The sequence below is a fragment of the Rhinolophus ferrumequinum genome, chromosome 15, assembly GCF_004115265.2.
Source record: "Rhinolophus ferrumequinum isolate MPI-CBG mRhiFer1 chromosome 15, mRhiFer1_v1.p, whole genome shotgun sequence".
NCBI classification, from domain to species: Eukaryota; Metazoa; Chordata; class Mammalia; order Chiroptera; family Rhinolophidae; genus Rhinolophus; species Rhinolophus ferrumequinum.
The window spans coordinates 48,153,737-48,181,484 of record NC_046298.1 but is presented as its reverse complement, the minus strand read 5'-3'; the positions used below and the strand labels follow the sequence as shown (position 1 = coordinate 48,181,484).

The 27,748-nt window shown below is 39.7% G+C and overlaps 1 protein-coding gene across 1 annotated transcript; it reads left to right on the top strand.

Moving 5' to 3' along the window:
• The first annotated feature begins 998 nt into the window (after positions 1–998).
• On the top strand, positions 999–26,867 carry LOC117035430 (NACHT, LRR and PYD domains-containing protein 2-like). The gene is made up of 7 exons (XM_033129291.1): positions 999–2,635; positions 4,599–4,712; positions 9,285–9,452; positions 19,039–19,209; positions 19,515–19,685; positions 21,784–21,951; positions 26,564–26,867. Exons 1-7 carry the CDS (start codon positions 999–1,001, stop codon positions 26,865–26,867), a joined length of 2,733 nt encoding a protein of 910 aa, XP_032985182.1.
• Positions 26,868–27,748: the final 881 nt, after the last annotated feature.

Below are 27,748 nucleotides of genomic sequence, written 5' to 3'. Positions count from 1 at the left end.
CTCTGCCAGTGGTCCTGAAACCAGCATTCATCATGATCACCTGGAAGGTTTGTTGAAATAAAGCTTCCTGGGTCCATCCTCAGAGTTTCTGATTTGGTAGGTCTGGTGTTGAGCCTAAGAATCTGCATTTTGCCCAAGTTCCCAGACGATGCTGCTGGTCTGGAGGCCACACTGGGAGAACCACTGAACCACTGCTCTAAGCCTCAGATTCATCATACAAAGTACAGATAACAGGTTTGTCTGATGAGATTGTTACAAGGACAAAATGTGAGCAATATGTATAATACTTCCCAGCACATAGTAAATACTCAGATGCTAATTGTTATAATAGCTCCTTTAAAGACACAAGGATTGTCTGTGTTTATGAGTTTTTGTTTCTTTTTCTTTCCTCTTTTTTTTTTATTATGAGATATATGAGAATCAGAACTGTTTTTTTTTTTTACATTTAAAAAAAAATTTATTGGGGTGACAATTGTTAGTAAAATTACATAGATTTCAGGTGTACAATTCTGCATTACATCATCTATGAATCCCATTGTGTGTTCACCACCCAGAGTCAGTTCTCCTTCCATCACCATATATTTGATTCCCCTTAACCCTCATCTCCCACCCCTCTCCCCCTTATCCTCTGAAAACAACAATAGAACAAGACAAACAATTGAAGAAACAAAAACTCATAGACACAGACAACAGTTTAGTGGTTACCAGACTCAAGAATATTTAGTTTTCTTTATCTACAATAATGTCTGACCTACAAAGTACAAATAACCCTGTGAGTCAAGCTCACATCCATGGGTATTTTACAAAGTGCACACAAGTGCGAAGAATAGATAACCCAAAGCTGGGAAAGGCAGAAGGGATCTTGGATGTTAGAAAAGCCAGTTGGGAAAAAACTGTATTATAGTCATATGTTTGATATTTGGTAGAGTGCAACATAATTTGCTTCTTCTTGGTATTCTCATTTCTGGTGCTTTACAAAGTATAATTTCCAGTTGAGTATGATCATTGGCACTCTAACTTTCTCCCATTGTGTATCAGTACAGGTGAAGAGGAGAGAGAGAAACACAATGGAGAAATTTTATTCTATCTGGAAGAACACATTTTGTTATGGAGATGGTGATGATTTCCACTACAAAATCACCCAGGGAAGTCAAAAGTTCACATCATTCTTGAATCCCCAAACACCCGCACAGCTAAGGCCACTTACAGTAGTGCTACACGGTCCTGCGGGTGTTGGGAAAACCACACTGGCAAAGAAGGTGATGCTGGACTGGACACAGGACAACCTCCCAGAGACCCTCGATTCGGCCTTCTATCTCAGCTGCAAGGAACTCAACCACAAGGGGGCGTGCACTTTTGCAGAGCTCATGTCTAAGAACTGGCCAGATTTGCAGGAAGCTGGCCCAGAGATCCTAGCCCAGGCACAGAAAGTCCTGATCATCATCGATGGTTTCGATGAGCTGAGAGTCCCCTCAGGGTCACTCATCCATGACATTTGTGGTGACTGGAAGAAGCGCAAGCCGGTGCCCGTCCTCCTGGGGAGTTTGCTGAAGAGAAAAATGTTACCCAAGGCCACTTTGCTGATCACCACTCGACCGGGGGCCCTGAGAGAGCTCCGGCTCCTGCTGGAACAGCCGCTCCTCATGGAAATCGAGGGGCTCCTAGAGCCGGACAGGAGGGAGTATTTCTTGAAACACTTTCAAGAGGAGGATCAGGCACTGCGAGCTTTCGACTTGATGAAGAGCAATCCAGCTTTGTTCCACATGGGCTCGGCTCCTGCCGTGTGCTGGGTCGTGTGCACTTGTCTGAAACTGCAGATGGCGAAGGGAGAAGACCCGGCCCCCACGTGCCAAACCACCACATCGCTGTTCCTGCGTTTCCTGTGCAGCCAGTTCACACCGGCCCCTGGCAGCTGCCCCAGCCAGCACCTCGTGGCTCCAGTGAAGGCTCTGTGTGCCCTGGCTGCTGAGGGCGTATGGACGCAGACATCTGTGTTCGATGGAGAAGACCTCGGGAGACTCGGGGTGGAGGAGTCTGACCTCCGTCCTTTCCTGGACAAGAACGTCCTCCAGAAGGACAGAGACTGTGGGGGCTGCTACTCCTTCATCCACCTCAGTGTCCAGCAGTTGTTAGCTGCCATGTTCTATCTTCTGGAGAGTGAGGAGGAGGAAGGCGGAGAGAGCCACAGGGGCGATATTGGGGACATACAGAAGTTGCTCTCCAAGGAAGAAAGGCTGAAGAACCCCAACCTGACCCACGTCATGTACTTCTTATTCGGCCTCTCCAACGAGAAGAGGGCCAGGGAGCTGGAGATCACTTTTGGCTGCCGAGTGTCAATGGGCATCAAGCAGGAATTACTGAAATCCAAGTCCAGTGGGAATAAACCCTTCTCCTCGATGATGGACATGAAGGAGGTGGTGTACTGTCTTTACGAATCTCAGGACGAGCAGCTCATAAAGGAAGCGATGGTCCACGTGAAGGAAATGTCTCTGCATTTGAAAAATAAAATGGACATCATGTACTCATCCTTCTGCCTCAAGCACTGTCAAAACTTGCAGAAAATCTCGCTGCAGGTAGAAAAGGGGATATTCCTGGAGAATGACACTGCGTCAGAATCTGACACATGGGTCCAGAGGTAAGAACAGTCACTTCTTACTCTACTGGTTCCCCCACCTTTCGCTTCATTTCATACTCCACTGGGAAGAGGACAGTCTCCTGCTCCCTGTGGCTTAAGGTCAGTGTTTTCTTCTTGCTGGAATTGCTTCCTGCCGGCTCACCATTCAAGATAGTTTCCACGATGTTCAGACTAGGAATGGGGTCTTTGGAATCTTTAAAAAAACTTGAAGTTAAATTTATTGGGGTATCATCAGTTAGTAACATTACATAAATTTCAGGTGTACAACTTTATAGTAAACCATCTGTGTACTCCATTGTGTGCTCATCACCCGAAGTGTAGTACCCTTCTTTTTCAGTGTTACAGTTTTCATGTGGGGAATGGGTTTAGGATGTGCCTGGACTCTCCCAACATTAATGTTTTCCTCCCTACCAATTCCTTTTTAAAAAACTCTAGTCACCAAAACCACCACCACAACAACAACAACAAATAAACAACAACAACCAAAAAAAAAACAACCCCCAAAAAGGACACAACTATAGTCACCATTTTGTACGTTATATCCCCATGTCATATTTATTTTATGACTGGAAGTTGTACCTTTTGACTCCCTTCATCCATTTCACTCAAACTTTGCCTGGACCAATGACCAGTCTGTTCTCTGTATCTATGAGTTTAGTGCGTTCTTTTCCTTCCTTCCTCCCTTCCTCCCTTCCTTCTCTCTCTCTCTCTCTCTCTCTTTCAGATTCCGCATGTAAGTGAGATCATACAATATTTGTCTTTTTCTGTCTGACGTATTTCATGCAGCATATCCTCAAGGTGCAGCCATGTTGCGGTAAATGGCAAAATTTTCTGTTTTATGGCTGAATAACATACCATTGCCTATAAGTACCACGTTTCTTTAACCACTCACCCATTAATGAAAACTTAGGTTGTCTCCATTTCTTGGCTATCGTGAATAGTGCTGCTACATATAGGATGTTGATATCTTTTTTTTATTTTTATTTTAATTTATTGGGGTGACAATTGTTAAAATCACATAGACTTCAGGTGCACAATTCTGCATCACATCATCCATAAATCCCACTGTGTGTTCACCACCCGGAGTGAGTTCTCCTTCCATCACCATATATTTATCCCCCTTACCCTCATCTCCCACCTCCCACCCCCCTTACCCTCTGGTAACCACTAGATATCTTTTTGAGATGGTGATTTTGTTTTCTTCAGATAAATACACAGGAGTGGAATTTGTGGCTCATACAGTAGTTCTATTTTTAATTTTTTTGAGGAACCTTCACAGTTTCCAATTCACATCCTCATCAGCAGTGCACAGAAGTTCCATTTTTTCCACATCCTCACCAACACTTGTTATCTCTTGTCTTTTTGATGACAGCCATTTTAATAATTGAGAGATGATATCTTATTGTGGTTTTGCTTTGTATTTCCCTAAGGATTAGTGATGTTGAGCACTTTTACATGTAGCTGTTGGCCATCTGTATGTCTTTTTTGGGAAAATGTCAATTCAGGTCCTCTGCCCATTTTATGGGACTGTATCGAACTAAAAACTTCTGCCCGGTAAAGAAACCATCAATAAAAGAAAGAGGCAACCAATGGAATGAGAGAAGATATTTGTAAATAACACCTCCAATAAGGGGCTAATATCCAAAATATGTAAAGAACTCATACAATTCAACAACAACGAAAGATCCAATTAAAAATGGATTGTTTCCATTGAGTTGTGCGAGTTCTTTTTATATTTTGGATATCAACCCCTTATTAGAGCTATGATTTATAAACATTTCCTCCCATTCTGTAGGTTGCTTTTCATTTTATTGATGGTTTTGCAGAACAACCTAATGATTTTCATGACTTTTCCCAGATGTACTGTTAATAGATGCTCCTGTCCATCTATGTGACTTCCTCCTAGGTCACAGAGCGACTATCACACTCTTTGTCTCTGGACGGATCTTTGCTCTGTGTTCAGTTCAAACAAGAACCTGAACTTTCTGGATGTGGATCAAAGCTTCCTGAGTCACTCTTCCATGAGGATTCTTTGTGAGCAGATTACCCGTGTTACCTGTCATCTCCAGAAGGTGGTGTAAGTAGATGCTAATTTTGCGATGGCTGTCCTCAGGCGTTTTTAATGTGAGACCCATATTTGTTTTTTTTTTTTCCTTTCTTTTTTTTTTTTTTAATTTATTGGGGTGACAATTGTTAGTAAAATTACATAGATTTCAGGTGTGCAATTCTGTATCACATCATCCATAAATCACACTGTGTGTTCACCACCCAGAGTCAGCTCCCCTTCCATCACCATACATTTGATCCCCCTTACCCTCATCCCCCACCCCCCAACCCCTTTACCTTCTGGTAACCACCAAATTACGTTCCCCAGATTAATTTTCAAACCCGTGGCCATCCTGTGGTCACCGACTGCCCTCCAATCCCCTCACCCTCCCCCCCACCCCCCACCCCTCCCGCCCATCTAGCAACCTTAATGTGAGACCCATATTTGAATATTAGACCAGGTTTCAACCAGCCAGGTGCTCAGAACACAAAGAAATGAAATGGTTCCCATCCTTAAATGTGTCTAGTGGGAGAATTATATGTCATATTGTCATTTTCATGAAATCTGGCCAAGAGTTTGGATCCTTCCATACATATGCTGTGAGGCATGTTTGAGACTTGACCCATAGGAAAAATAGGCATGTGCATTTCAGAAAGAGACCTGGGGTGGGAATTGGGGAAATATTGGAGAAGTACGTTTCAAATATGTGCATAGGAACGTGTTGGTGAGACAATGATGAACTTATAACTAGTGTGTGGAGTGGGATTGAGAAGTGAGTGTGAGTAAGGTAGGTTGTGGCAGATGTGAGTCATGATGTGGGCCACTTGGACAGATGACTATTAGGATATCCTTTTCTTTTTATTTATTATTTTTTTTATTAGTTTCAGGTGTACAAAGCAATGTAATAGACATTTATACACCTCACAAAGTGATAAACCCCCCAATCTACTACCCCTCTGACATTGTATATAGCTGTTAACAATACCATTGGCTATATTCCCTATGTGAATATATTCACAGGATGTAAAGTACAGCATAGGGAATATAGTCAATATGTACATATTGACTATATATATGTTGAATATATATATATGTATATATGGAGCATATATATATATATATATATATATATGGAGTATATATATATTAGTTGACATTCAATACTATTCTACTTCAGCCTCAGGTGTACAGCGCAGTGGTCAGGCATCCACACACTCCAGGAAGTGATCCCCCTGATAAGTCCAGTACCCATCTGGTACCCTACATAATCTTTGCAACACTATTGATTATATTCCCCATACTGTATTTCATATCTCTGTGACTATACTGTGATTACTAACTGGCACTTTCTAATCCTTTCACCTGATCCCCCATTCCCAACCCCTCCCATCTAGCAACCATCAGTTTTTTCCTCAGTACCTCTGAGTCTATTTCTGTTTAGTTTGCTCATTTATTTTGTTTTTCAGATTCCACATATAAGTGAGATTATATGGTATTTGTCTTTCTCAGTCTGACTTATTTCACTTAGCATAATATTCTCGAGGTCTATCCAGGTTGTTGCAAATTGTAAGACTTCATTCTTTTTTATGGCCAAGTAATACTCCCTTGCGTAAATGTACCACAGTTTCTCTATCCATTCATCTATTGACGGGTATTTCAGTTGTTTCCATATCTTGGCTATTGTGATTAGCACTGCAATAAACATAGGGGTACATATATTTTTCTGAATTAGTGTTTTGAATTTCTTTGGATAGTACCCAGGAGTCATAAGGTAGTTCCATTTTCAATTTTTTGAGATACTTCCATACTGTTTTCTATAGTGGCTGCACCAATCTGCAACTCTACCAACAGTGCATGAGAGGTCCCTTTTCTCCACATCCTCACCAGCATTTGTTGTTTATTGATTTATTGATGATAGGCCATTCTGACCGGAGTGAGGTAGTATCTCATTGAGGTTTTTATTTACATTTCTCTTATGATTAGTGATGTTGAGCATTTTTTCCATATGTCTGTTGTCCTGTATATCCTCTTTAGAGAAATGTCTCTTCATGTCCTCTGTCCATTTTTTAAACTGGGTTGTTTGTTTTTTTGGTGTTGAGCTTTATAAATTTTGGATATTAACCCCTTATTAGACATATCATTGGTAAATATATTCCTCCCATTCAGTAGAATGACTTTTTGTTTGGATGATTTTCTTTGCCATAAAAATACCTTTTAGTTTGATGTACTCCCACATGTTTATTTTTTCTTTTGCTTCCCTTGGCCAAGGGGATATATCAGTAAAAGTATTACTAAGTGTTATGTCTGCAAATTTACTCCCTATATTTCCTTCTAGGAGTTTTATGGTTTCGAGTCTTACATTTAGGTCTTTAATTCATTTTGAATTTATTCTTGTTTATGTGTAAGAAGGTGGTCCATTTTCATATTTTTGCATGTATCTGTCCAGTTTTCCCATCACCATTTATTAAATAGACTGTATTTACCCCAATGTAAATTCTTGCTTCCATAGTCATTGATTGAATGACCATATAGGCATAGATTTATTTATGGGCTCTCTATTCTGTTCCATTGATCTGTGTGTCTGTTTTTATGCCAATACCATGCTGTTTTGATTACTATAGCTTTGTAGAATGATTTGATGCCAGGTAGTGTGATACCTCCCATTTTGTTCTTATTTCTTATTTCTCAAGATTGTTGTGGCTATTTGGGGTCTTTTATGGTTCCATTTAAACTTTAGCATTATTTGTTCTAGTTCTGTGAAAAATATCATTGGTAGTTTGATAGGAATTGCATTGAGTCTATATATTGCCTTAGGCAGTATGGACATTTTAACTATATTAATTCTTCCTATCCATGAGCATGGTATGTGTTTCCATTTATTTGTATCTTCTTTCATTTCTCCCTTTGATGTCTTCTAATTTTCTGAGTACGGGTCTTTTACTTTCCTGGCTAAATTTATTTCTAAGTATTTTATTGTTTTTGAAGGAATTGTGAATGGGATTGTTTTCTTAATTTCTCTTTAAGATAGTTTGTTATTGGTGTATACAAATGATACATTTTTTTCAACTAACACATGTTCAGGGGATGAACTTCGTAAGTTCTGTTCAAAACTCCATACAGATACATTGCTGAAACTTCCCCTAAAACAACATTCTGTAGAAGCCTTAATTAATCCGTTGAAAATGTAGTGCTATTTACTTACAACAAATAGCTATGCCACACATCACCTGACTATACCTGCTGATATCAGGCGACAGATAGCTTATCTAGGAATGTCATGGAACTTGTGTGTACACAGCAACAAAATCTAACATGGGCCAGTGCCAGTAAAGATGTCGATTTCTTCTATATGGCCTTGAAAAACTTACACTGCTCTTTTTTTTCTTTAAATTAAAGTTTATTGGGGTGACAATTGTTAGGAAAGTTACATTATTTGGCTGTTTTTGTAAGGCATTACATGAGAACAAGAATTAAAAGACACTTGTAATTTGCATCACAAAGAGTTTAGGACAGTTTAAGCAGGGGCTCTGAATGCCATATTCTGACTCTGTGCTGAAAATTTGATTTTGGAGCTTCTTTTAGATAAGCCACAGGGAATGTTCACCATCTTAAAATGAAGGGTCAACACCAATTGCATGTTTAGAGAGAAGAGTATTTCACAACAGGAGGATAGATTGCCTGGTTTGGAGGTACTAGGTAAAAACAGGCTAAGAAGCTCTAACAGTACACGTGGAAATAAATATCTGAATAAGAGTATAGTTAAAGAGACAGTCAAGTGGGTGTTGATTGTATCTCAAATTAGGGTGCATTAAGCATGCTTTAAAAAGAGACCCTGAATTAGTCCTTTCTTTTGTTGTTTCCTATTATGAGCTAGCTTCATTATTGTATAACATGAAGTTGATTGACTGTTATGTTTAAGAAAGTGGCAAAATTTACGTGCTAGGAAAACCTTCTTATTTTTTTATGCTGAGTTGTTTCTTGAAGCTTAGCATTTGATTTGATTACAGAAAATCCATGTTATAGCCCACTTAAGGTCTATTTTAATCCAATTTAGTATTCCACAATCATGCTAGCTGACAGGGAAATTAAAAAAAAAAAAAACAAAACTCTTAACGGTCCATACCTTCAAGGAGTCTGCAACTTATTTGCTAACTTAGAAACCATAACTTACTGTAGCCTAAATCAGAACTGCTTTGTAGAAATGTAGACGACCCCATGGGGGTATGGGGATAAGTGATTTATTCTTACTAGACAAAATCCATAAGTGTTGAGGGGGAGGGGAAGGAGTTTGTGAGCTGCATGTTGAAAGAAATGATATGACACAAAAATTGGGATAGGGATGTTTCATCTGGAGAACAGCATGAGCAAAGACCAGGGGGAGCCAAGCCCTTCACTATCTCACTCCATCTTCCCTTCCATCACTGAGTACCCCTTGAATTCACAGTCCCTCGTGTTGTTCTTTCCAGCTGCCATTCCACTGACTTCTTCAAGTCAGCATATCAGACTGTCTTCCCCCTTTCCCTCTTGACTTGTGACATCTCATCTTACACAGTTTTCACAGCACCAACTATCTATAGTGGCCCTCCTTTTTATTTTTCCTAGGATTAAAAATGTCTCCCCTGCTGAAGCATATCAGGACTTCTGTCTGGCTTTCACTGGTAAGAAGACTTTGACGCACCTGACCCTGGAAGGCAGCGTCCACAGTGAGAAGATGCTGCTGCTGTTGTGTGAGACCCTGAAACACTTGAGATGTAATCTGCATTACTTGAGGTAGGTCTCATGCCATTGCTGTTCTCAGCAACGAAAGCGTGCTGTGAGCTCTGCTGTACTGCTGGGTGAGCTAGACAGAAGAGGGTATCACTCTGAGTACATGTCGTGCTACACAGGAGAGCATATCCTCAACGAGAACCTGGATGGGGTTTCAGCCGCTGCACTTTCTGGACTTAGCTTGTCCTCTGCATTGACTACCAAGCCCAGAATGCAAAGAAACACCCAGAATTTGGTGTCATCCTCTAGCTTAGGGACATGGTATTTCAGGCTGCATTTTGCCTTCCTGCTGCGATTCAAAATGGCCATCGACCTTAACTGGCCACTGAGTAATGCTATAGGAGCATCAAGTATCCTGTTCCTGGTAGCTCACTGGTTGGGGAGATTCCTCTTTCCTCAGTGAACTCCCATAACGAGTGCTCTGATTATCATCAGACATCTTTAGGGTACCAGTTTTCCCTCTAGACTCAGATGAGTAGCAACCTGAGGTACCAGCTAGTGGCACAGGTTTTTGGATTTGGAAATGACCTCAAGTCCTGTTCTGACATTTATGAGCTATATACACAAATGGGAATATTTACCAATTTTGATGGTGCTGTTTTTCATATAATTAGAAAAACATCTGTTATTCTAAAGTTTTTAAAACTTAATTTATTTTTAATTAGTTTCAGGTGTACAAAACAATGTAATAGACATTTTTCATTTATACCCCTCACAAAGTAATAAACCCCCTCCCCCAATCTACTATTCCTCTGACATCGCATATAGCCGTTACATTTCCACTGTCTCTATTCCTAATGCTGTATTCCACTTGTTGTGAATATAGTGAATATATATATATATATATATATATATATATGAATGTCATGAATATATACATTCATGTCATATATATATGAATATCAACTATATATATGTGTGTGTGTATATATATACACACACACATATATATAGTTGACATTCATTATTATTCAGCTTCAGGTGTACAGCAGTGATCAGGCATCTACATCATCCCTGAAGTGGTCTCCCTAATAAGACAAGTGTCCATCAGATACTCTACAAAATATTTACAACATTATTAATTATATTCCCCAAACAGACTTTCATATCTCCGTGGCAATCTTGTGGTTACTGACTGTGCTTTCTAATCCCCTCACCTTCTCCTTTATCCCCACCCTCCCAGCTGGCAACCCTCAGTTTTTCTTCTATATGAGACTGTTTCTGATTAATTCATTCATTTATTCTTTTCTTTAGATTCCACATATAAATGAGATCATATGGTATTTGTCTTTCTCTGTCTGACTTATTTCGCTTAACATAATGTTTTTTTAGGTCCGTCCATATAGTTGCAAATGGTAAGATTTCATTCTTCTTTATGGCTGCATAATACTCCATTGTATAAATGGAGTACCACAGTTTCTTTTTTTTTGCCCCCTTATTTCCACCTCCCTTCCCTACTCCAGTTCAAGCAGTTGTTTCTCAGTCTAGTTGTGTAGGACACAGTCCCTGGCCCACGCTGGTATTATGAGGCTTGCGCTCCCCCTGGCTGAGGCAGTCGGTCACCGATCATAGGTCGGCCGCTCATAGCAGCTCACAGCAGCTCTCACTGGCTGCTGGCCACTCACTCATGCTGGCCACGGGACGTTCATGGCAGCACACGGCAGCCCTTGGCATCCCACAGCAGCTAACACTGACCTCCAGCTGCTTGCTGGCAGCCCAGCTCCAGGGAGACCCATTGTTCACAATCTTAGCTGTAGAGGGTGCAGTTCACTGGCCTATGTGGGAATCGAACCGGTGACCTCAGTGTTTGGAGCACGGCGCTCCAACCACCTGAGCAATGGGCCGGCTCATACCATACATAGTTTATTAATCCAGTCGTCTACTGATGGGCATGTCAGTTGTTTCCATGTCTTGGCTACTGTGTATAGTGCTGCAATAAACATGGGAGTGCAGATTTTTTTGAATTAGCATTTTGGAATTCTCTGGATAGATACCCAAGAGTGGAATTGCTGAGTCATAAGGTAGTTCCATTTCCAGTTTTTTGAGATACCTCCATACTGATTTCCATAGTGGCTGGACCAATCTGCAATCCCACCAACAGTGCACAAGGGTTCCCTTTTCTCCACATCCTCGCCAGCACTTGTTCTTTGTTGATTTTTTGATGATAGCCATTTTGACTTGGGTGAGGTGGTATCTCATTGTGGTTTTTATTTGCATTTCTCTAATGATTAATGAGGTTGAGCATTTTTTCGTATGTCTGTTTGCCATCTGTATATCCTCTTTAGAAAAATGTCTCTTCATGTCCTCTGACCATTTTTTAAATTCGGTTGTTTGTTTTTTTGGAGTTGAGTCGAAAGAATGTTTTTTAAAATAAATTTTGGATGTTAACCCTTTATCGGATATATCTTTGACAAATACCTTCTCCCATTCAGTAGGATCCCTTTTTGTTTTATTTTTATTTTCTTCTTCTTTTTTTTAATTAAAGTTTATTGGGGTGACAATTGTTAGTAAAGTTACATAGATTTCAGGTGTACAATTCTGTATTACATCATCTATAAATCTCATTGTGTGTTCACCACCCAGAGTCAGTTTTCCTTCTATCACAGTATATTTGATCCTCTTTACCCTCATCTACCACCCCTCTGCCCCCTTACCCTCTGGTAACCACTAAACTATTCTCTGTGTCTATCAGTTTTTTGTTTCTCATTTGTTTGTCTTGTTCTTTTGTTGTTTTTGGATTATATACCACATAGCAGTGAAATCATATGGTTCTCTGCTTTTTCTGTCTGACTTATTTCACTTAGACTTTTTGTTTTGTTGATGGTTTCCTTTGCTGTGAAAAAAACTTTTTAGTTTGATGTAATCCCATATGTTTATTTTTCCTCTTACTTCCCTTGATTGAGGGTATATATCAGTAAAAATATTACTCCAGGTAATGTCTGTAAACTTTCTTCCTATATTTTCTTCTAGGAGTTTTATGGTTTCAGATCTTACATTTAAGTCTTTAATCCATTTGAATTTTTCTTGTATATGTGTAAGAAAGTGGTCCAGCTTCATTTTTTTTTTTTGCATGTGTCTGTCCAGATTTTCCAGCACCATTTATTGAATAGACTGTCTTAACCGCACTATAAATTCTTATTTCCATTGTCGTAGATTAAATTACCATATAGGCATGGATTTTTTTCTGGGCTCTCTATTCTGTTCCATTGATCTATATGTCTGTTTTTATGCCAGTACCATGCTGTTGTGATTACTGTAGGCTTGTAGTATAATTTGATGTCAGGTATTGTGATACCTCCCACTTTGTTCTTATTTTTCAAGAATGCAGAGGCTATCTGGGGTCATTTATGATTCCATTTAATTTTAGGATTATATGTTCTACTTCTGTGAAAATTATCCTTGGTAGTTTGATAGGAATTGCGTTGAATATGTATATTGCCTTAGGCAGTATGGACATTTTAACGATATTAATTCTTCCTATCCATGAGCATGGTATGTGTTTCCATCTATTTGTATCTTCTTTCATTTCTCTCTGCAGTGTCTTATAATTTTCTAAGTACAGGTCTTTTACTTCTTTGGTTAAATTTATTCCTAGGTATTTTATAGTTTTTGATTGGGACTATTTTCTTAATTTCTCCTTCTGATAGTTTACTATTGGTATATACAAATGGAACTGATTTCTGAATATTAATTTTGTATCCTGCTACTTTACTAAATTCATTTATCAGTTCTAATAGTTTTTGGGTGGAGTCTTTGGGGTTCTCAATATGTGGTATCATGTCATTTGCATATAATGACAATTTCACTTCCTCCTTACCAATTTGGATGCCTTTTATTTCCTTTTCTTGTCTGATTGCTGTGGCTGGAACTTCCAGAACTGTGTTGAATAGAAGTGGAGAAAGTGGGCAACCTTACCTTGTTTCTGATCTTAAGGGGAATGGTTTTAGCTTTTCCCCATTGAGTATGATATTACTTGTGGTTTATTATATATGGCCTTTATTATGTTGAGATGTGAACCCTCTATTCCCACTTTCTTAAGAGTTCTTATCATAAATGGCTGCTAGATTTTGTCAAATGCTGTTTCTGCATCTATTGATATGATCATATGATTTTTATTTTTCATTTTGTTAATGTGGTGTATCACATTAATTGATTTGCGGATGTTGAACCAAATTTGCATACCAGGAATGAACCCACTTGATCATGGTGTACGATCTTTTTAATGTATTGCTGAATTCTGTTCGCTAATATTTTGTTGAGGATTTTTGCATCTATGTTCATTAGGGATATTGGCCTATAGTTTTCTTTTTTTGTAATGTCTTTGTCTGACTTTGGGATCTGGGTGATAGTGGCCTTGTAAAAAGTGTTTGGGAGTCTTTCCTCTTTTTGAATTTTTTGGGATACTTTGAGGAGAATAGGTGATAATTCTTTTTTAAATGTTTTGTACAGTTCCCCTGTAAAGCCTTCTAGTCCAGGGCTTTTGTTTGTTGGGAGCTTTTTGATTACTGATTCAATTTCCCTGGTGGTAATCAATCTATTCAGGTTTTCTGCTTCTTCTTGAGTTAGCCTGGGAAGGTTTATGCTTCTAGAAAATTGTCCATTTCTTCCAGATTGTCTAATTTGTTGGCATACATTTGTTCATAGTAATTTCTTAATTTTTTTTGTATTTCTGTGATGTCTGTTGTCACTTTTCCTCTTTCATTTCTGAGATTATCAATTTGGGTCCTCTCTCTTTTTTTTCAATGAGTCTGGCTAAAGGTTTGTCGATTTTGTTTATCTTCTTGAAAAACCACCTCTCGGATTCATTGATCATTTGTATTTTTTTCTTTTTTTTGGTCTCTATTTCATTTATTTCCACTCTGATCTTTATTATCTCTTTACTTGTACTCATTTTGGGCTTATTTTACTGTTCTTTATACAGATCCCTTAAGTATAAGGATAAACTGCTGATTTGTGATTTTTCTTGTTTCTTTAGGTAGGCTATGAATTTCCTTCTTAGGACTGCTTTCACTGCATCCATAGATTATGGGTCGTTGAGTTTTCATTTTTGTATGTCTCGAGATATCTTTTGATTTCTTCCTTGATCTCATTGTCGATCTATTCATTTTTTAATAACATGTTATTCAGCCTCATGTATTTGTGTGTCTTCCAGTTTTTTCCTGTAGTTGATTTCTTTTCTTTCTTTTTTTTCCCCATCAGAACTGTAGTTGTTTTCAAATTTCATAGCACTGTGGTCAGAGAAGGCAACTGGTATGATTTCAATTTTCTTAAATTTATCGAGACTTGTTTTGTGGCCTAACATGTGGTCTATCTTGGAAAATGTTCCTTGTGTGCTCCAGAAGAATGTGTATTCTGCAGCTTTGGGGTGAAATGCTCTGAAAATATTGATTAAATCCAACTGGTCCAATGTGTCATTTAAGGCCGCTGTTTCCATATTTGTTTCCCATCTGGAAGACCTATCTCTCGTTGTCAGAGTTGTGTTGAAGTCCCCTACTATGATAGTGTTACTGTTGATCTCTGTCTCTATATCAGTCAATATCTGTTTTATATATTTAGGTGTTCCTATGTTGGGTGCATAGATGTTTAGTAGGGTTATGTCCTCTTGTTGGATCGGTCCCTTTATTATTATGTGGTACCCATCTTTGTCTTTTAATATGTTCTTCATTTTAAAGTCATTTTGTCAGATATAAGTATTGCTACAGCAGCTTTTTTCTCATTTCCATTTGCATGAAATATCTAACTCCAACCTTTCACTTTCAGCCTGTGTGGGTCTTTTGATTCTAGGTGAGTCTCTTGTATACAAAATATGTAAGGGTCCTGTTTTCTTATCCACTCAGCCACCCTATGTCTTTTGATTGGAGCATTTAATCCATTTACATTTAAAATGATTATTGATAGGTACACAGTATTGCCATTTTTTTATTTGTAGTTAGATTGTTTTTATCTTTCCTCTGCTTATAGAAGCTCTTTTAATATTTCTTGCAATGCTGGTTTGGTGGTAATGAATTCCTTTAGATTATTCTTTTCTGGTAAGCTCTTTATCTCTCCTCCAATTTCAAATGATTGCTGGATAAAGCAATCTAGGTTGTAGGCCTTTGTTTTTCATCACCTTGAATACCTCCTGCCACTCCTTTCTGGCTTGCAAAGTTTCTGTAGAAAAGTCATTTGATAGGCTTATAGGAGTTCCCTTGTATGTAACCCACTGTCTTTCCCTTGCTGCTTTTAGGATTCTCTCTTTGTCTTTACCTTTGCCATTTTAACTATAGTGTGTCTTGGTGTGGACCTGTTTGGGTTCATCTTGGTTGGAACTCTCTGCACTTTCTGGGCATGTATGTCAGTTTCCTTCACCAGGTTAGGGAAGTTTTCAGTCATTATTACTTCAAATATATTCTCAATCCCTTGCTCCCTCTCTTCACCTGCTGGTATTCCTATGATGTGCATGTTGTTGCATTTGATGTTATCCCAGAGGTCTCTTAAATGATTTTCATTGTTTTTTATTCTTTTTTCTTTTTGTTGTTCTGCTTGGGTGATCTCTGCTTACTTGTCTTCTACGTCGCTGATTCGATCCTCTGCCTCATTTAACCTGCTGGTAATTCCTTCAAGTGAGTTATTTCAATTATTGTATTCTTTAGTTAACTGGTTTTTCTTTATGATTTCTCTTTCCTTCTTTATGTCATCTCTAAGCTCCTTAAATGTTCTTATGAGTGTTCTGAACTCTGTCTCTGAGAGGTTCATTACCTCTATTTCATTTGGTTCCAATTCTGGAGGTTTCTTCTGTTGTTTTATTTGGGACATGTTTCTTTCCCTATTCTAGCTGACTGTCTCTGTGTTTGCTTCGATATATTGAGTAGATTCCCTAGAGTTCTTGGTCTTTGCTGGATGATCTTATGTAGTAAGTGTTCTTTATATTTGACTTGCACCACTTCCCTATTCTCCTGTGCATGTGCTCCAAAGGTGACCCTTTTGTTGTGTATATTACCCTGTTAAAGTTGAGCTTTAATTGCTTTTGGCTTGTCAGTACGTGGGGTTAACTCCTAGGCTGACTAGTTGTGAGAATTGGCTATGCCCACAGTGGGTGAGCTGCTGCGTGAGGGTTGACCACTCAAATGAGGCTTGGCCCCTATGGGTTCTTGTGCCTGTAGAGAATTCCCTCTGTGTGTGTCACTTGTAGGTCAAATCCAGTCATACTCTGGTTTGGTCTGGAGTTGGTCTCTGGCTGTGTTGAATCTTATGCCTCTTGGGTTGGGCCCGGTGTAGGGCAATTTCAGAACAAAGAAAATCACGAAGCACAACAATAACAATAACAATGAAGAAGAAACCAAATATACTAACATGTAAAACAACCAATAACCCACACTCAACACAGGCAAAATATGAAAGATACGAAAAAAAAAAGCAGCCCCAGTCTTGGCCTTAACCCACCTAGCAATCTCCAGGTTGTCCTCTGCTGTACAAACAGTCCTTGAGTCTTGTGGAGGCAGAGCCGGTCGGCTGGTGCCCAGAGTGACCCTGGCAATGCAGTTCTAGATGAGTGGGGCTGTGGGGTTTAGATGGTAGTTTTTAGAAAGTCAGTGCAGTTTCTGCTCTCATCTGCACATTCGCATGCTGAGAGTAACACAACCAGCCCTGTGCCTACTTCTCCTGAGGGGATGTGGAGGGCATGAGATTTCTGAGCTGCTGAAACCGCAGAGCTGCCTCTGCCACCTGTTGCTGACCACTGGGTGTGTCTCCGCAGTTGTAATTGCCCTGCCCTCGGCAGGCCAGAAAAGGTGGGGACTGGGGATGGAGGAGTCTTCTGTCTCCCAGCCCAGTGGTGTCAGACTCTTCCCAGCCTCTTTCCTAGGTCACAGCTGCAAACCAGGTCTTCCCAGATCCTGAGCTCTATGGCTCCTCTGTAATCTGACACTACTCCTCAGTTCAGGGGCCTCCAGCTTGAGACTCTGGAAGAGCAGGGGTAGGATTGCTGTGGGAGAGTGTGGGGAGGGGCCCAGGTATGGCATTTACTTCTTTGTCTGACGTAGGGTCCAGCTGGAGTTCTCAGTTGAGGTTACTGCCTCAAACACTGAATACACTGCTCTCTAGGCAGGAGAGATCAGCTGTGGGATGCAGGGAAAGAGCCCACCGCCTGGCTCTTGTGATCTCTGTTCTGTCCTGGGTTCTCCACTCTGCTCTCGTCCCTCTTCCCCTGCTCGCCCAGTTTGCCCACCGTCAAGTGATCCTCATAGGAGTCTCTTAGCTGTTCTGTGTGATGAACAGAGAGTCCTTTGATGGGTTATAGATGTTAAATTTGTGATAAGTTCCGGAGGAGAACTCAAGAAGACCACCTCGCTGCGGCCATTCCTATGACATCTCTCCAACATTAATCTGTTATTCTAAAGTTTTGATAAGTGATGTTTCTAAGTGGATAATTTAAGTCTCCAAAATGACAAATAGCTGATATGGAATCTCCAATTTGTGTTTATGTGATTTGAGACAGTTTAAAATTCACCTTGTATTCCATTATTTAAGTAAACTTGTAATGTCCTTGTTATAAGTTAAGCTCTGAGGGAGGAAAAGTACTAATTTCAGCACTCCAATTTTTCCTCTGACATACATCCTAACAATCACAGGATGTGGATGGATTACATTCTTTATTTGCTTGACATAAAGGTGTTGTCTCTCCCCAAAGTACAGGGAAAAAAGAATACTACAAAGGTTAAGTAACTTGCAAAAATTTTGAATATGGTAAGAGGCAGAACCATGATTCAAATAATAAGATTGTCCCAGAGTTCCATACTCTGTTCTGTGTCTGTAAGAGTAGCTGGATTTCAGAACCTAACGTAAGGGATTAATGGATTGCCTCAATGTTCTCCCAAACAATGGCATTCATATTCCCATCAACAGAAAGAGTCCCCAATTCTCCATATCCTTGCAACACTTAAACTCAACAAATTTTGGACCTAAGGGTCAAATTGTATCTCCTTGTTTTAATTTGCCTCTTCCTTAATAATTTATGAAATTGAACTTTTTTTTTTAGTAGAAATCTATACTTTATTTATTTTTCATTAAATTTATTGAGGTGACATTGGTTTGTAAAATTATATAGGTTTCAAGTGTACATTTCTATAATACATCATCTATGTATTGCATTGTGTGTTCACCACCCAGAGTCAGTTCTCCTCCCATCACCATGTATTTGAGGGTGTCAGATATATGAAGTTGAACTTTTTGAGTATCAGGCATCAATATTTTTCCCTTATAGAATCCAATATCTAGATCTCAGCAAGATTAGTACAGACTCAGTCATGGAACGTGATCGTATTAAAAAAATGACATGTGAAAAATAGGTCATGTTAGTGAAATTTCACACAGAATCGTATATAGATTTTTTTTCTCTTAGAGATGAGTCTGGATGTTGACCAAATGACCAGGAAGATATTTGAAGAAACAAAGGACATAAACTCTCTCCAACAATTCAGACCAGGGTTGGACACATATTGGAGTAGAATGAGATGAAAACCAAGGATATAATCTTTGGGGAAACATAATAAGATGCTAGGGCCTCTCTCTGTCCTCCCAGAAGAATGACTTGCCCCCATGTATCCCACAGGTTGGGGTCTTGTTCTGACATCACTCAGCAGTGGGATAATTTCTCCTTGGCCCTTGAAACCAACCAGTCCCTGAAATGCCTGGACCTCATAGCCAGTGAGCTCCTGGATGAAGGTGTCAAGTTGCTGTGCACTACTCTGAGACACCCAAAGTGCTTCCTGCAGAGATTATCGTAAGTCTCTGCTCTTCCATGGAGAGCATTTTATGTCTCGGCCACATAGAGAAGAGCAATGGTAGTATCAGACTTTCAGGGTAACCCATATGTCACCTATTGATGTAGATATCTGGTTCTCATTTTTTGGTCCCAAGCAGATGATTCATGCATTTTGCTTGCACTTCTCTCATTTCTGCTCCTTCATGGCTGTGCTCACCAGCACAAAATAGACAGGGTGTGGTCAGTAAGGAGGGTTGTCAGTTGAGAAGGCTGGATTTTGGAAACATTTTCACCATCTTACCATGTGTGTGGTGCTTCCGTAGGTTGGAAAACTGTCACCTTACCGAAGCCTGTTGCAAGGAGCTTTCTTCTGCTTTGATTGTTACCCAGAGACTGACACACCTGTGCTTGGCCAAGAACAACCTTGGAGATGGTGGGGTGAAACTTCTGTGTGAAGGCTTGAGTTACCCCGAATGTCAACTACAGACCCTGGTGTAAGTCCCTGCTGTTTGTGTGTGTGTGTGTGTGTGTGTGTGTGTGTTGTATGTAAGATAGGTAGGACAGATGAAACCATTTAATAATTCTGCCTGAAAGAAACTGGCAAGACCATGGTAAAAATTAGGGAAAGAGCAGGTAGAATCACAGATGTTAGTATTTGCCTACTTTTCAGAGCAGAATTTCCTTTCTGGCCTTTTCCTATTCTAGGAAGTTGGGATAGATGATTGGTTCTGAGATCTGATGTTTTTTGTATGTTTTTTGAGTTCTTAAGACATACCTCTCCTTGCGTTGGGGGTGGATTGAGGTATATGGTATGGGTTGAAATTTTTTTCTGTAAAGAGCCAGATGGTAAGCACTTTAGACTTTGTAGGCCATATGGTCTCTATTATAGTTGTTCGACTCTGCTGTTGTCATGAGAACATATAAAGGAACAAGTGTGGTTGTGTTCCAATAAAACATTGTTTACAAAAAACAGGTGGTGGGCTGGATTTGACCCATGGGCTGTAGTTTGCTCTCCTTGTTACCTAGGAACAAGCCCAACATGAAGTACCTGTACCCATCAGAATCACAGGTAGGGCAACATTCAAGAGACTATGTAGAGGTGGAGACCTATTTCTGTTCAGAACTTCTGTCTGGTTTTTATTTCTCTGGGGCTTTTGCTGTCCTAGAAAACCACTGTCTGACAGTTATCTCTATGGCTTCCAGCTGGTCCTAGAAACTCCCAATGTCTCAATCTAGGGTATGCCTTAAGCAGATATGCCCCAATCATTTAAAACTAAATAGGAAAAATGAGTATTTGGCTTCTAGTAGCAGATAGAGAAAATTTAAAAAAGCCTAAAAAATTTTACATATGATATTGCTCTGTAAATGGCCCTATTTTAAAGTTAGAGTTGATTTAGGCATGTAAACAACAACAAAAAATACCTGAAGTTTATTAAGCACTTAGTGCGTGTCAAGGACTCTACTAAATTTTACAAGAATTATCATTTTAATCCTTACAACCAAGTGCAATGGTTACTTTTATTTCAATTTTACAAATTAGAAAATTGAAGCTTCACCTCTTAGCTTGCCTGTGGGCATGTTTGGGTAGTGGTATGAAGTCCCCTCTATTAACAGAGTTGTGAACAATTATTACTTTAAATACATAAAGCCAGTGTTTGACCAAGCCTTCATTTTGTAGGCTGTCTAAACTTAATTTTAGACTTTGTTTTAGTCTCCCTCCCTAAACTCCCCAGTTCACATATGATTTCAGGATTTTACATACTACAAAGCATGACATCTTTTGGTCCAGTTGCCGTCCATCTCCTCTTTGTCATGTCCCTTCAGGTTCCATAGCATCAGTTGCTGTGATGCCATGCTTGGGACACAGGGTTGTCAGGGTCGATTGTAAACCCACCTGCCTGAATTGGCCACATGACCATCCTTCTCTGTGGTCTGGTCTCCTCACCAGGAGGGTTTGTAGAAGTCTAAGCTTGCAGGGGAGTCTACAGCATTTAAATTAGAAACACAGCCACTAAGATATCAGGGATGCCAAGCTTCTGTGTGCATCACAATTCTGTTGTGGCAATTAAGTACAAGACTTGAAGTAAAATATAAAAGACAGGGAGAGTCACAATGGGATTTATAAATGATGTAATACAGAATTGTGCACCTGAAAGCTATGTAATTTTACTAACAATTGTCACCCCAATAAATTAAAAAAAATAAAAAATAAAAAACAGGGAGAGTGGCATCCCAATGACCTAACCATGCAGAAAATAAATGAGGACTCAGATTCAGTCTTGAGTCTGTCTGAACCCAGAGTCTAAGCTCTTGACCTATATGATATGCTGCTGTTCTAGGAGATGTATCTTAGAAGATGTGTGTGTTCCTCCATAATAAAAGGCGGCAGTCAAAGGCCACTTTCACCCTCTACCACCTAGGCAGGGTGGAGGTGATGTAATCACCACTGCATTTGCATGTTTTTATGTACAAGCCTACCTGAAACTATATGGCTCGAGGTAGAAGATATGTAATGTCGGAAGTGACAACCACCTCATAGGGCATGTGTCACAGAGGGATAACAGACTTCTGTTCTTATGACTGTCCTTGTAGGTTGTGTCATTGCAACATAACCAGACATGGATGCAAATATATCTCAAAGCTTCTCCAAAGAGACTCCAGCCTAACACACTTGGACTTGGGTTTCAATCTCATAGCTACTGGATTGTGGTTTCTCTGTGAGGCTTTGAAGAAGCCAAACTGTAACCTAACATATCTGGGGTAGGTACTCTTGCTCATTTTTAAGGTGTTTTGTAAATATTTAACCTCTCTGAGATATTTTATGATGTAAACTGTAATAGTATTGCTCTTGGTCCAATTTTAGGAGCAAACCCTCCAGGAATTGAATACAGGTAACTGGGTGCTTACAAAGTCATTCAGAGGGCCTGGAATAGTGGCATGTAGATGGGGATGGCTCCAGTGAAGTGGATTTCAGGAGTGCACTGCTTCTCCTGGGCTCAGTGATTAGAACACTGTGGGCCTGCCCCAGCTCAGTACCTAGGGAACTATAGATGGGTACTACCCCCCAGGAAATGCAATGGTACCATCAACAAGATGGCAAGTTTAGCCTCATTTTTCTCTTCCAAGTCAGTGAAATGCATATTATTGATGCAATGCACTTTTCAACAAGATCCCTGATGGAGAGGCAGGGTCATGGAAATACTTTTTCCACCTTGCAGAGACCAGAAAAACACTAGAACATATAAGGTGCTTTTGTTTTCTATCATGGGTGTATACTTGGGAGCCCTGAAAAGCCTTGGTGGTCAGTTATTCTATTCTTTAGGTTCCACATATAAGTGAGATCATCTGGTAGTTGTCTTTCTCTGTCTTACTTATATTTCACTTAGCATAATGTTCTCTAGGTCCATTCATATCATTGCAGATGATAAGATTTCATTCTTCTTTATGGCCGAGTAATACTCCATTGTATAAATGTACCACAGTTTCTTTTTTTAAAAAAATTTTTAACATTTTTTATTAGTTTCAGGTGTACAAAACAATGTAATAGTTAGACATTTATCATTTATGTCCCTCACACAGTGATAACCCCCCTTCCCCATCTACTATCCCTCTGACATTGCATACAGCCATTACATTTCCTCTGTCTCTATTCCTAATGCTGTACTCCACTTCCTGTAAATATATATATATGTATATATGTCTATGTACAAATATATACATATATGTATATATATATGTGTGTATATGTGTGTGTGTATATATATATATATATAAAATTGTAGTTGACGTTCATTATTGTTCAGCTTCAGCTTCAGGTGTACAGTGAAGTGATCAGGCATCTACATCATCCCTGAGGTGGTCTCCCTAATGAGACCAGTGTCCATCGGATACCCTACAAAATCTTTACAACATTATTGATTACGTTCCCCAAATTGACTTTCCTATCCCCGAGGCAATCTTGTGGTTACCGATTGTGCTTTCTAATCCCCTCACCTTCCCCCTTATCCCCACCCCCTCCCATCTAGCAACCATCAGTTTTTCCTCTGTCTCTGAGACTGTTTCTGATTAATTCATTCATTTATTCTTTTCTTTAGATTCCACATATAAATGAGATCATATGGTATTTGTCTTTCTCTGTCTGATTTATTTCACTTAATATAATGTTCTCTAGGTTCATCAATGTTGTTGCAAATAGTAAGATTTCATTCTTCTTTATGGCTGCGTAATACTCCATTGTATAAATGTACCAGTTTCTTAATCCAGTCGTCTACAGATGGGCATTTCGGTTGTTTTCATGTCTTGGTTATTGTGTATAGTGCTGCAATAAACATAGGGGTGGATACATTTTTTTGAATTAGATTTATGGATTTCTTCGGATAGATACCTAGGAGTGGAATTTCTGGGTCATAAGGTAGTTCCATTGTCAGATTTTTGAGATACCTCCATGCTGTTTTCCATAGTGGCTGCACCAATCTGCAATCCCACCAACAGTGCACAAGCGTTCCCTTTTCTCCCCATCCGCGCCAGCACTTGTTGTTTGTTGATTTATTGATGATAGCCATTTTGACTGGGGTGAGGTGGTATCTCATTGGGGTTTTTATTTGCATTTCTCTGATGGTTAGTGAGGTTGAGCATTTCTTCATATCTGTTTGCCATCCACCGACTAATCAGACACAACCTCAGAGATATAGAGAAAAACTGAGGGGTGCTAGATGAGAGGGGGCGTGGGGATGAGGGAGAGGGTGAGGGGATTTGACAACACAGTCGGTAACCACAAGATTGCCGTGGGGATACGAAAGACAGTTTGGGGAATATAATCAATAATGTTGTAAAGTTTTTGTAGGGTATCCAATGGACACTTGTCTTATTAGGGAGACCACCTCAGGGATGGTGTAGGTGCCTGATCACTGTGCTGTACACCTGAAGCTGAATAATAATGAATGTCAACTATAACAGCATAAGGAATAGAGACAGTGGAAATGTAATGGCTGTATGCGATGTCAGAGAGGTAGTAGATTGGGGGAGGAGTTTATCACTTTGTGAGGGGTACTATTACATTGTTTTGTACATCTGAAACTAATAATAAAAATTAAAAAAAAGTCTTGGTGGTCAGGATTCCCTCAGACAATTCCAATGTTCAGTTAAGTTTGAGCTCCCCCGAATTAGAAGTTGGAGAACATGCTGAGCAAACATTTCCACAGCATCTAAAGATTGGGGTTCATCCTGATGACTGGAGAAGGACCCAACACCATAGCAAAGCCATGGAATAGGGGCTCTGACATCACAGTATGGTTCAGATCCCATCATATATTTATTTGCTGTGACTTCAGACATTCAGTTTTCCCCTTATGAAATGAATGATTCTTCTATGTGACTCATTCTCACAACAGCACAGTTAGTGCATTTATTGAGTTACTTTGTGCACTTGTCAACCTCCTTGTACACATTTTTATATACCAAGCATGTTCTCTGTGGCTGAGTCCCTTCCATGTCTCTAACTTTATCTCGTGCTTTGTCTCCTCATTGTTGTGTACGTCCCTCAAGTCCTCCCTCTCCCACACCCTGTTCTTTCCCACTGCAAGGTCTTTTTTCTTACTGTTTTTTTTTTTTTTCTGATTAGAGCACTGAGACTGCAATTTTCAGGGTTGTCTGCTACTATTTCACTTTTCACCTTGGTTACTGTGGGGAAGAACTAGTTTGAATAGTTCAGGGATCTTCTCACTATCCTCTTACAGCATGCTCTGTTTTCTATAACAAGTAATAAACTGATTGTAGTAGGATTATTCCACCCAATCACTGGAACTGTAAATTTTTTAAAACTTAATTTTGTTGAGGTGAAATTCACACAATATAAAAGGAACCATTTTAAAGTGTACAACGCAGTAGTGTTTAGTATACTTACCATGTTGTATAGCCCTGCCACTATCTAGTTCTAGAACTTTTTTACCACCCCAAATGGAAACTCAAAACCCATGAACAGTCAGCTCCCCTCCCACAGCCCCTGGCAACCACAAATCTGCTTTCTGTCTCTATGGATTGATCTATTTTATATATTTCATATAAATGGACTCATTTTTGTGGTGTGTGTCTTCTTCCAGTTAGTATAACATTTTCAATGCTTAGCCACATTGTAGCATGTGTACATACTTCATTCCTTATATCGCTAAAGCACATCCTATTGTATGGATATAACACAATTAGTCCATTCATTTACTCATTCATGGTAGATTTTATTTCAGAGAGGAATTGAATCTATTTTCTGTATCTGCAGGGCCTATCATGATGCCTGGGGCAACAGAGGGATGGCTGGAGACACCACATGTAGGTGTGCACTGTGGTGCAGTGCTCAAGGGCACATGGTTCAGGGGTCCCTGTGGCCTGAGCCAGCTGGCTAGGCTCTATATTAGCTGGCTTGAGCTGTAGCCCCTGCAAATGGCGCCCCCTATGTCCTCCACAGGCAATGGCATCTTTGAGTCTAGAAAGAGCTCTAGGGAAAGCTGGTGAGGAGTGGGAGTCTTGATAACATATCATGTATTAGCGAGTATAGTTAACTCAACTTTCTGTAAGATCTGAAAGAAAACAGTCCAATCCTTCTATTCACTGACGCTGAGGCTTCTGATCTTTTCACTCCTTCCTTCATTTCACACCTCACATTCAAACAATTCGGAGGCACCCCTTTCCAGATGCTGAGAAGATGACCACCTTTCCCCCCACTCCTAACACTCTCATCTGAGCCACCCCCCCACACGGCCTGTTGCATGATCTCCGAGCTGGTCTGCAGGTCTTGGTCCTTGATTTCCTGAAGTTTGTTCTCAACTCATCACCCTGAGGTACCTCTCAAGTTGCAAGCCAGATCACAGCACCTATGTTTCAAAAGACTCAGAAGCTCCCTATATCACTCCCCATATCATCTGAAGGTTTTTTGCATAGCCTGCAAGACCCTACGGTGTCCTCTTATCAGTTAGGAGCCACTCTTTCTACTTCCCCAGCTTGGTATTTTGGCTACACTGACTTACTTCCTCCAGTGACCATAATGTTTTACTCTCTACCTTTAGGGTTTTTCTTTTTCTTTTTTTTTTTTCTTCTGGGGGTATCATCTTCCCAGTGAGGAATTCATGGACCACCACATACCTACCTAATCATTTTCTGGCTGACTTACCCTAATAACTTATCCATTATTCACTGTCTTCAATACATTATCCACTGTCTTATGTCCAATGTCACTAAAATAAGCTCCATAAAGAAAATAATTTCTTTCCCCATTTCTTCACTGCTAGGTCCTCAGCAAGTCAGAATACGCCTGGCAACAAGGTAGATTCTGAAATAGAACTTGTTCAGTGAATGATTTGGTGTCTGTCCTCTTTCTCAACAGACTGTGTGGCTGTTCCATCACGTCTTTCTGTTGCCAGGATCTTGCATCTGCTCTCACTAGCAATTGGAGGCTGGAGACGCTGGACCTGGGTGAGAATATCTTGGGGAAGAGTGGAATAATAGTGCTCTTTGAGGCTTTAAAACAAAATAATGGCCCCTTAAAGACACTCAGGCTGAAGATGGATGAATCTAGTGTGGAAATCCAGAAGCTGTTGAAAGAAATGAAAGACAGCAACACCAAACTGACAATAGATTGTAAGGATTCCAGAACAAGCAGATCCTCATATTGCGACTTCCTTTCCTGAATGCCCTGAGATAATTCTTCAGTAATTACACATCTCTCTGATGACATCCCATTAATGAAGACTAGAGGATCAAATGTTAATGACTGGGTTAAAATGTAGAATTGAGCACTGAGTTTCACTCTCTGGTTTACAGCAAATACTGCACAAGTCACTTACCCACTTTATGTCAAAATTCTGTTATCTTTCACAAGGGTAATAAAGGATAATAAAAGGCAAAGCACTATGTTTGAAGCTGCTTTTATTAACATACCCCAAAGCTAACTTAGCATAAACTTTATACTTGGTATACTTAGTCTAGGAAAAAATATTACAAAGTTCATAGATGATTGATTTTTTTTGGTCTATTTTCTGCCCTAGTTCAGGATTTCTTGGCCTCATTTAATAGAGTCTACATGATCAGTGTGGTTTATGGTTTTCTTAATCAGTTTTATGGTTTTCTAACTTAGGAGTTGGTTAGCTTTTTCTGCAAAGGGCCAGGTAGCTAATATTTTAGGTTTTGCAGTCTATATGGTCACTGTCACAACTACTCAGCTTTGCTGTTATAGTGTACAAGCAGCCATAGACAATCCATAAATGAGTGGGCATGGCTGTGTTCCTATAAAACTTTACTTACAAAAACAGGTAATGGGCCAGATTTGGCCAGTGGGCCATAATTTGCCAACCCCTGCTCTAATCTGTCCTGTTACTGATGAAGCATAGATCTGACAACATCACTGTCCACTTTAAACTTTCAATAATTCTCTGTATATAATCCATTGCCATAGAGAAAATGCCTTTCTCTGTTACCCACAACCTGTTGCTGGTAACTCACAGAAAAGACAGCAAAGCCACTTCAGAAGTTCCTTTAAAAATTAACCAATTCAAGGCCACCATTTAGCACT

Excerpts from the sequence above, each read along its gene's own strand:
- LOC117035430 (XM_033129291.1), top strand. The coding sequence starts at position 999 with ATGATCATTGGCACTCTAACTTTCTCCCATTGTGTATCAGTACAGGTG. Across the intron at positions 2,636-4,598 it reads TCTGACACATGGGTCCAGAG|TTCAAACAAGAACCTGAACT; the intron begins GTAAGAACAGTC and ends CTCTGTGTTCAG. Across the intron at positions 19,686-21,783 it reads TGTCAACTACAGACCCTGGT|GTTGTGTCATTGCAACATAA; the intron begins GTAAGTCCCTGC and ends CTGTCCTTGTAG.